Genomic DNA, 10,869 nt, shown 5'->3' with positions numbered 1-10,869 from the left:
TCTGAAACAGCCAAACACCAAGCAGTCGTTGTCTCACAGATCATGTTATTCATCCTCAACATACGACCGCACTGAGCTTTTTAATTCACAGATTTTATGTTAGTCCTTTAAAACCCAATGCCCATGTTTCAGTTCAGAGCAGTCAGGCGATTCAAGCAGCCTTCTTAGTGCAAGTTCCTTGGAGGCCTTGTAAATTTATCTTTGACCTATGGCAGAAAAAGACAAAGTAGAGATATAAAAAACATTAAGAATGCAGAATTTTAAGTTAGAACTATTGTATCTGCATAGTAGGTTTTTGTACTGCGTATCCTAAGTCTAGGGAAAAGAAGTTAAATACATCTTTAAGTCTTACCTGTTGTGAATCATGTGACTTTTGACAAGATGTCCAGCTGCCAATGCGGCCATCAGTGACAGTTCCCCAGCCATTACTGTACCGCACACGATCCTGGCAAGCTGCCGGGCATTCTCCCCAGGATTGTCTTTGCATGCTCCTTGGACACCTAGCATCTGCAGCCAGGGAGAGACACAGCAGGACTCACCTTTAAAGTCATGGCAACAACTTCCTTCGCTACCAACTGAAATAAGGGCAACTACAATGGCATCAGAATAGAACTGGACTTCCAGTGGAAGTACTCAATTTCCAAGATCTGACAGCCAGCACTGACAATAATACAGACCACAGGGCACATAACATCTACAAGCTGGTTTGCAGGACACTTACTCAGAGTAAATGAACATTCATTTGCTCTCTTAATCCACTTTCTCATTTTACTAAGCACATGCCTGAATATGCTTACTTGGATACAATAGGTTAGGCTGGTGAGAAGCAAAAAGAATGAAAAGACCCGCTAAAACTCAGGTGAGTGACAAGTTATGCCAGGCAGAAACAGAATCCCAGCAAGTCAGAAGTAGGCTTGAGGTCAGCAACTTTGGGGCTGAGGTGTCATACCTGCAAGCAGGCTTGCTGAGGGAGCAGGTTGGTCCCACCACCCACAGTCCCGATCTCTATAGATGGCATGGTGCAACTGATGTACAAATCTTCGTTTGTGGGACCACTTGCTTCCATTAAAGTAATACAGTTTGAACTACCAACATTTTGTGCTGCATCCTGGAAAAAAATTAAAAGAAGTATAACACTTCCCTTCCTTTACAAAAGAGAAGAGTAAAGTGGAGGTTGAGCTCTCACCTGTCCACAGGCAATGTAGATGGCAGTTACAATGTTCGCCGCGTGGGCATTGTAGCCTCCAATGCTCCCGGCCATGGCAGAGCCCACCAGGTTCTTATTAATGTTGACCTCAATCATAGCTTCTGTAGTAGTCTTTAATACCTAGCAAACAGAGTTGTGCACATTTTACATGTTCCCCCAGAAGATTCAGGGTATGCTACCCAGATCTACCCTTTGGTAAAGCAAGAGAGTTTAGATATGGCCCCACTGAAGCCTTGTCCTCAATAAAGAGTATCAGTCAAGTTTGTTCATGTGAATGCCACTGATGGGCAAGATACATGCAACAGTCATCTTTAACATAAAATACACCATATACTAAGCTTTACTTAAAATGTTAATATTTGGGGCGCCTGGGTGGCTCAGTGGGTTAAGCCTCTGCCTTCAGCTCAGGTCATGATCTCAGGGTCCTGGGATCGAGTCCCACATCGGGCTCTCTGCTCAGCAGGGAGCCTGCTTCCTCTCTCTCTCTCTGCCTGCCTCTCTGCCTACTCGTGATCTCTGTCAAATAAATAAAATCTTTAAAAAAAAAAAGTTAATATTCCTTTCCCCAATCTTTAACCCAATTAAAGATTAACAAAATAATAAAAATAATAAAAACAATAATAATATATAAAGATATATGTATATACAATATATAAATAAAAATATAGTAATAAAAGTAACAATAATATTGTTATTATATATACAAATAATAAAAATAATCACTCACTTCTCTGACAACCTTGGCTGGAATGACAGCTTCACAAACCACAGACTTTCCTCTTCCCTCTATCCAATTTATAGCAGCAGGTTTCTTGTCAGTACAGTAGTTACCGCTAACTGCTAGAATCTGCATTTCAGGGAAATACTCATGAAGTTTTGAAAGTGCCTTCTCTGTGCCCTGTCAAGAACACAACAAAATTAAAATGCACAGCTATTTACAGATCAGAGGCTTTATTTATATATAATACTAACAAGTACAGAAACTATAATATTTCTAAATACAATAAATAAAAAAACAGCTTCATTAGCCATCGCAGTGATAAACTTCTCAGTCAGTATAGACTCCTACTGTTTCTTTGTTTCTTTCTAGGAGTGAAAACAAAGTTCTTTGTAGTCACTGATGAACAGGGATGTAAATGAGAACATAATGAGAATATTAAAATGGAAGAAGATATTTGCAAATGACTTATCAGATAAAGGGCTACTATTCATAATTTATAAACAATTTACCAAACTCAACACCCCAAAAAACAAAAAAGCCAATCAGGAAATGGGCAGAAGACATGAACAGACATTTCTGCAAAGAAGACATCCAAATGGCCAACAGACACATGAAAAAATGCTCAACATCATATGGCATCAGGGAAATACAAATGAAAACCATAATGAGATACCACCTCACACCAGTAAAAATGGCTAAAATGAACCACTCAGGAAACGACAGATGTTGGGGAGGATGCTGTGCAAGGGGAACCCTCCCACACTGTTGACAGGAATGCAAGCTGGTACAGACACTCTGGGAAACAGTATGGAGGTTCTTCAAAAAGTTGAAAATAGAGCTACCCTAGGACCCAGCAATTGCATTACTGGGTATTTACCCTAAAGATACAAATGTAGTGATCCGAAGGGGCACGTGCACAAGAATGTTTATAGCAGCAATGTCCACAACAGCCAAACTATGGAAAGAGCCCAGATGTTCATCAACAGATGAATGGATAAAGATGTGATACACACACACACACACACACACACACATAATGGAATATTACTATATATAGAGAGAGTGTGTGTGTGTGTATACATAATGGAATATTACTCAGCCATCAAAAAGAATGAAATCTTGTCATTTGCAACAAAATGGATAGAATGGGGTGGGGGTGTTTTGCTAAGCGAGGTAAGTCAATCAGAAAAAAAAAAAAAAAGACAGTCTACGGCCATACCACCCTGAACACGCCCGATCTCGTCTGATCTCGGAAGCTAAGCAGGGTCGGGCCTGGTTAGTACTTGGATGGGAGAAAAAAAAGACAAATGCCCTATGATTTCACTCATATGTGGAGTTTGAGAAACAAAACAGATGAACATAGGGTCGAGAAGGAAAAATGAAATAAGATGAAAACAGAGAGGGAGACAAACCGTAAGAGATACTGAACTCCAGGAAACAAACTGAAGGGTGGGTGAGGAGGCGGGGATAATTGAGTGATGGGCATTAAGGAGGGCATTTGATGTAATGAGAGCACTAGGTGGTATATACAACTGATGAATCACTAAATTTTACCCCTGAAACTAATAATACAGTATATGTTAACTAAACTGAATTTAAATAAAAAAGTTTTAAATAAAACTTAATTTAAAAATGAATTTAAAAATACTCAGTGAGAGTATAATACTCATAATCATGTCACTGGGAGTAACTCGACCCACAAATGACATGTAATAAATTACCTCTTCTAGTTATTCAAGTGTTACCCAAAAGCCCAAATTACCTAGTCAGTAAAGAGAAGTCAGACATTACAGTAAGTCCTACTGTAAATGAAAGTCATTGGGATCAACCTTACAAAAATGTAAACAAGACTTCCAATTAAGTGAAATTAATTCAATTAACTCATACCTCAATACCCGAAGACATACTTACTTGCAATTTAAAAAAATGTGTTTTACTTGTGGTTAAAACACATGTGACATAGAACTTACCACCTTTACTATTTTTAAGTGTACAGGTTAGTGTTAAGTACATAATTCACGCTGTGGTACAGCCCATCTCCAGAACTCTGTTCATCTTACAAAACTGAAACTCCAAACCCATTAAACAGCAACTCCCTATTTCCTTTTTCCTCAGCCCCTGGTAATCACCCTTCCACTTCCTGTCTCTACAAATGAATTTAACTGATCTAGGTTAAGTGTGAATTTGCAAAGTATTTGTCTTTTTTGTTAACCAGATTATTTAATTTAGCAAGTGATCCTCAAGGTTTATTTAGCATATGTGCAAATTTCCTATTTTTTTAGGGTTTTATAATATCCCATTATATGTACATACCACATTTTATATATTGATTCATCTGTCCAGGAACACCTGGGGTTGCTTCTGCCTTTAGACTATTGTGAAAAATGCTGCCACAAACATGGATATACAAAAAAAAGTCTCTGAACCCTCTTTTGAGTTCTTTTGGGTAAATACCCAGAAATGAAATTGCTGGATCATAATTCTCTTTTTAATTTTTTGAGGAACTACTGTAGTATTTCTTTTTAAACAACTTTTTTTTTTTTTTTTTTTAAAGATTTTATTTATTTGTCAGAGAGAGAGAGGGAGAGAGAGCGAGTGCAGGCAGACAGAATGGCAGGCAGAGGCAGAGGGAGAAGCAGGCTCCCTGATGAACAAGGAGCCTGATGCGGGACTCGATCCCAGGACGCTGGGATCATGACCTGAGCTGAAGGCAGCTGCTTAACCAACTGAGCCACCCAGGCGTCCCTTTTTAAACAACTTTTAAGGGGCACATGGGTGGCTCAGTCTTTAAGCGTCTGCCTTCGGCTCGGGTCAGGATCCCAGGGTCCTGGGATTGAGCCCCACACTTGGCTCCTTGCTTGGTGGGAAACCTGCTTCTCTCTCTCCCATTCCCCCTGCTTGTGTTCCTGCTCTCACTGTCTCTGTCAAATAAATAAATCTTAAAAAATAATAAAAATAATAAAAAATAAACAACTTTTAAAACCTACATATTTAGTCACTATCCTTTTTCTCTTTCAGAGCAGTCCTCATATACAGGTAAACCACAAAATAAATTTTGCTAACTGAATTGACTTTAACACATTTCTGAATATGTTAATATTCACATTTGTGAATATTTGTAATAATAAATATCAGTAGAATAAAATGTAAGCCACATACCATCTTCTTATAAGGAAATAATTAAAATAAATGGATTATACACATGAACTTGGCCTCTTACATACAAGTGTCTAAAAGATGTGAGCTTTCAAGGCTTTTAGGATGAAGTTAAGAAGCACTAACCCCAAGATTCTTCCCAGCTCTTCTGAGTAGACCCAGAACATGTATAATACCAAATCAAAATTAAACATATCAAATACAAATACTAGTCAGGAAATGCCTGATGACACTAACAATGTGACAGAAGAAAGAGAAATTAAGCAATCAAATCCATTTACAATAGCACCAAAGACCGTAAGATACCTAGGAATAAACCTAACCAAAGAGGTAAAGGATCTATACTCCAGAAACTACGGAATACGTAAGAAAGAAATTGAGGAAGACACAAAGAGATGGAAAAACATTCCATGCTCATTGACTGGAAGAATAAACACTGTGAAAATGTCTATGCTGCCCAGAGCAATCTACACTTTCAATGCAATCCCTATCAAAATACCGTCAACATTTTTCAGAGAGCTAGAACAAACAATCCTAAAATTTGTATGGAACCAGAAAAGAACCTGAATCATCAGGGGATTTTGAAAAAGAAAACCAAAGCTGGTGGCATCACAATTCCGGACTTCAAGCGATATTACAAAGCTGTGATTATCAAGACAGCATGGTACTGGCACAGAAACAGACACATAGATCAGTGGAACAGAATAGAGACCCCAGAAATGGACCCTCAACTCTATAATCAACTAATCTTTGATAAAGCAGGAAAGAATATCCAATGGAAAAAAGGCAGTCTCTTCAATAAATGGTGCCGGGAAAACTGGACAGAAGAATATACAGAAGAATGAAACTGGACCATTCTCTTATACCACACATAAACATAAACTCAAAATGGATGAAAGACCTCAGTGTGAGACAGGAATCCATCAAAATCCTAGAAGAAAACATAGGCAGTAACCTCTTTCAAGACACATCACTAAAGGCAAGGGAAACAAAAGCAAAAATGAACTTTAGGGACTCATCAAGATAAAAAGCTTTTGCACAGCAAAGGAAACAGTCAACAAAACTAGGCAGCAACCCATGGAATGGGATAAGATATTTGCAAAAGACATTACAGATAAAGGGCTGGTATCCAAGATTTATAAAGAACTTCTCAAACTTAACACCTGAAAAACAAATAATCCATTCAGTAAATGGGCAGAAGACATGAACAGTCACTTCTCCAAAGAAGACATACGAATGGCTAACAGACACATGAAAAAATGTCCAACATCACTAGCCATCAGGGAAATACAAATCAAAACCACGAAGAGAAACCACCTTACACCAGCTAGAATGGCACAAATTAACAAGACAGGAAACAGCAAGTGTTGGCAAGGATACGGAGAAAGGGGAACCCTCTCACACTGTTGGTGGGAATGCAAATTGGTGCAGCCACTCTGGAAAACAGTCTGGAGGTTCCTCAAGATGTTAAAAATAGAGATACCCTACAACCCAGCAATTGCACTACTAGGTATTTACCTCAAAGATACAGATGTAGTGAAAAGAAAGGGCACCTGCACCCCAATGTTCATAGCAGCAATGTCCACAATAGCCAAAATGTGGAAGGAGTTGAGATACCCTTCAACAGATGACTGGATAAAGATGCAGTTCATATATATGACGGAATATTCCTCAGCCATCAGAAAGGATGAATACCTACTATTTGCATCGACATAGATGGAACTGGAGGGGTTTATGCTAAGTAAAATAAAAATAAGTCAAGCAGAAAGACAATTATATGGTTTCATTCATATGTGGAACATAAGGAATAGTGCGAAGGACCACAGGAAGGTAGGGAAAACTGAATGGGAAGAAGTCAGACAGGGAGACAAACTAAGAGAGACTCTGGACTCTGGGAATCAAACTGAGGATTAGAGGAGTAGGGGTGGTAAAAGGATGGGTACCAGGTGATGGGTAGTAAGGAGGGCACTGGGTGTTATATGCAACTAATGTATCATTGAACACATCAAAAACTAACGATGTATGATATGCTGGCTAACTGAACAAATATTAATTAATTAATTAAAAAGTAAAATATAAACCCTCTTCAGGACCCTAAAAAAAAGTCTGATGAGTTATATGAATCAGTATTTAGCTTTCAATAAAAATCTTCCACTCAATCCTTTATGTGTGTGTGTGTGTGTGTGTGTGTGTGTGTGTGTGTATACATACATGAAACAAAATTTAAAAATATAGGACATAAACAGCAAGTCTGCTCCCCACTCTTACCTCCCTAACACCTAGTTCCCCTCCCCTGGGATAATCAGTCTTATAAGTTTTAATACAGGCTATCCAGGCTCACCTTTGAAATCATGTTCATCCCCATGGCATCACCTGACCTGGACTGGAAACGAATATAAAGATTGCGACCAGCCATAGTCATTTGAAGTTTCTGTAGACGTGCAAACCTGTAAACAAAGCAAAGATTTTTTTATTTTGTTATTTTTTTGAGAAGACAGAACTTCCCTTAAAAATCTAGTTCAGTTGAGGGCGCCTGGGTGGCTCAGTTGGTTAAGCAACTGCCTTCAGCTCAGGTCCCAGCTCAGGTCAGAGTCCCAGGACCGAGTCGCACATTGGGCTCCCAGCTCCATGGGGAATCTGCTTCTCCCTCTGACCTTCTCCCCTCTCATGCTCTCTCTCACTGTCTCTCTCTCAAATAAATAAATAAAATCTTAAAAGAAAAAATTCTAGTTCAGTTTATTTATTTTACACATAAGAGAACGCTCATGGAAATTACTTATTAAATGTATTTTCTTCTTTAACTAAATGATACGTTAGAACACTAATTCAACCATCTCATTCTTACATGCCACAAGAGAGGGCTGCTATAGACATCATCACAGACAGACTTTAAAAGTCCAAAAAAATAAATAAACAAACTAAAATGGAGCTATCGATGGGGCACCTGGGTAGTTCAGTCATTGAAGTGTCCATCCCTTGATTTCGGTTTGGGTCATGATCTCAGGGTCAAGGGATGGAGCCCCACGTTGGGCTCTGTGCACTGTGGAGCCTGCTTGAGATTCTCTCTCCCCTTCTCACTCTGACCCACCCCCCACTCATATATACATTGTCTCTCTAAAAAAATAAAATGGGGCTATTTTTTGTACTGATTATGCTTCTTTATAATTTTCCGGATTCAAAGTAAACCTACTACTATACAAATATTTCTACCCTGCTTAGAAAATCTTTTTTTCAGGCCATTCATCCCTAGGGCAATTCTAAGTCAACACTCTTCTAGGACAAAGTAACAGTCTAATCAAATTGAGTCTTATAAAATCAACACACAAACTTACTAGCGCACGCTTTTTTTTTTCTATTTACTCCTATGGAGGTATTCATTTGGATCAACATTATGCCCCCGCCCACATCCCCCAAACCAAGCATAAATATTACTCATTTTGACTAAATGGACTTCGAGGTAATGTTTAGTTATATCATCTGAAGCAGGCAGTATGTTAACAGTTACATTTAGTGATCACAGAAGTTGACAGTGGCTCTGAAATAATATAAATGCATATAAACCTCCCCATACCTGCTGGTGCTATCAAAAGCCTCCTTTATCACTGTGAATCCTTCAGGTGTCTCAAGCCAGGCCTTCACTTCCGCAGAGTCACAAGCACGGGGAAGACGCACCACGGGGCCTCGAGTCATCCCATCTGCGAGGATTCGACTGCTGGCACCTCCACCAAGCTATACAGAGGATGTTACAAAAGCATATGTTAATCCTGCAAACACTTCTGCCTGTCGCAAAAGGTATCCCTGATAGTCCCCAAATTTATTCTCCTCGCCTGGCCTCAGAGCCCATCTTAAAATAGGCAAATATATAAAAGACAACTTACACCTATTGCTCTGCAGCCTCTATTAGTACTGGCCACAAGACACCCTTCTGTTGTTGCCATTGGAACCTGAAATTCCTTTCCATCCAAGCACAGAGGTCCTGCCACTCCAACAGGGATGGGCATATATCCAATAACATTCTCACAACAGGCTCCCATCACCTACAAGGTAAAGTCAGGCAGCAAGTGAAAATCTGTATCGCAAATACACAGCCCTTGTCATTAATAATTTTCTTCAAACTTAAACCTTTAGTGCATTTGTCAACAAAATCTTCTACTTATTTTTTTTTAAAGATTTTATTTATTTGGGTGGAGGGCACGCATGAGCCAGGGAGGGCCAGCGGGTGAGAGAATTTCAAGCAGAGTCCCTGCTGAGCTAGGAGGCCAGCACAGGGCTTGATCTCATGACGCTGAGATTACCACCTGAGCTGAAACCACGAGTTGGGACACCCAACCAAGCCACCCAGGCGCCCCTTTCATATACTCTCTAGAAGTATTTAAAAAGTATTAGGACGCCTGGGTGGTTTGGTCGGTTAAGCATCTACATTCGGCTTGGGTCATGATCCCAGGGTCCTGGGACTGAGCCCCACAGGCTCTCCACTCATTGGAGAGTCTGCTTCTCCCTCTCCCTCTGCCCTTTGCCCCTTCATGCTTGCTCACATTCTCTCTCTCTCTCTCTCTCTGTCAAATACATCTTTTTGGGGGCGCCTGGGTGGTTCAGTCGGTTAGGGGTCTGTCTTTGGCTCAAGTCACAGTCCCAGGGTCCTGGGATCAACTTCCACATCAGGCTCTTTGCTCAGCAGGGAGCCTGTTTCTCCCTCTGCCTGCTGCTCCCCCTGCTTGTATGCTTTCTCACTCTCTCGCGCTCTCCAACAAATAAATAAATAAATGCTTTAAAAAAAAGAAAAAGAAGTATTTAAAAAAAAAAAAGAAGTACTAAAATCACTAAGTAATGACTATAAACAACAGGAAAAATATCTTTAATTTTTAGGACCTATAATCATAAGCAGAATACGAAATTACAGTAAAAGCATTTTAAAAAAAATGTTTTAAAATACTATGTACATATAAAAGACTAGTCAAGAAAAACACTAAAAAGCTGAAGAATAAAGCTACAAGAATAAAACTTCAAAGCAAACTTTCCCAAACCAAAAAAACAACATACCAAGGAGTAATTATAGTCCCTATATGGTAGATACTGGAGAGAAGAAGGCTCTGGAAGTTTTCGGGAAAGTAATTGTCGGCGAATGGATACACCTCGTTCATGAGTTTCCATCAGAGTTTCCAATTTGTAAGCTGGGATATGCTTAGCATTGACTAATTGGATGATCTCAGCATCGCTAAGGAATTTTGCACCTTTCTAAAGAAATGAAAAAAAATTGGGAGGAATTGGTGGGAAAGCGATGACAAAAACGTGAAGAAGTGCATTTCATATTCTTTATAACAAATAAGGCATTTAAAACAACAATGCTCTCAGAAGAAGAGAACCCAAAAAACTTTAGCGTTCTAAAGGAGATTATGTGAGTGGAAATAAGAATATCAAAATGAAAGCAAATTCTTTATAAAAATGACACTAAACAAATGTAAAACCAAAACACCAAATTTTACAAGTGAAATTTATAGAAAAAAAAATTCATAATTAAGATTCTGATGCCCACCCTCTAAATTTCATTAACTCTGTATATAGAAAGACAGTTCAAATATCAGTACACATATTAATAGGAACGAGGGAAAGTGAAAGAAAAACAAACCTGATGTTACTCTCACTCATGTGCACATAAATTAAGAATGAACCAGATTGGGGCGCCTGGGTGGCTCAGTGGGTTAAAGCCTCTGCTTTCGGCTCAGGTCATGATCCCAGGGTCCTGGGATCGAGCCCCGCATCGGGCTCTCTGCTCAGCGGGGAGCCT

The 10,869-nt window shown here is 39.4% G+C and overlaps 1 protein-coding gene across 2 annotated transcripts in view; it reads right to left on the bottom strand.

The window, feature by feature from the left end:
- The window catches only part of LOC111148417 (3-hydroxy-3-methylglutaryl-CoA reductase), a 19,483-nt gene continuing 8,614 nt past the window's right edge, over positions 1-10,869 (bottom strand). Inside the window, exons 11-19 of one of the 2 annotated variants that reach the window (XM_022504943.1) lie at positions 10,125-10,319; positions 8,963-9,121; positions 8,656-8,813; positions 7,426-7,531; positions 1,935-2,105; positions 1,187-1,327; positions 950-1,108; positions 353-507; positions 1-206 (exon numbers count right to left, since the gene is read on the bottom strand). In XM_022504943.1, the coding sequence (XP_022360651.1) occupies positions 152-206; positions 353-507; positions 950-1,108; positions 1,187-1,327; positions 1,935-2,105; positions 7,426-7,531; positions 8,656-8,813; positions 8,963-9,121; positions 10,125-10,319 (1,299 nt within the window). In that variant the 3' untranslated portion in view covers positions 1-151. The remainder of the gene's footprint in view (positions 207-352; positions 508-949; positions 1,109-1,186; positions 1,328-1,934; positions 2,106-7,425; positions 7,532-8,655; positions 8,814-8,962; positions 9,122-10,124; positions 10,320-10,869) is intronic. The other variant, XM_022504944.1, reaches the window with a different exon arrangement.

Source organism: Enhydra lutris, unplaced genomic scaffold (assembly GCF_002288905.1).
Source record: "Enhydra lutris kenyoni isolate GAN:26980312 unplaced genomic scaffold, ASM228890v2 scaffoldscaffold19, whole genome shotgun sequence".
NCBI classification, from domain to species: domain Eukaryota; kingdom Metazoa; phylum Chordata; class Mammalia; order Carnivora; family Mustelidae; genus Enhydra; species Enhydra lutris.
This window is presented reverse-complemented; position numbering and strand designations above follow the sequence as displayed.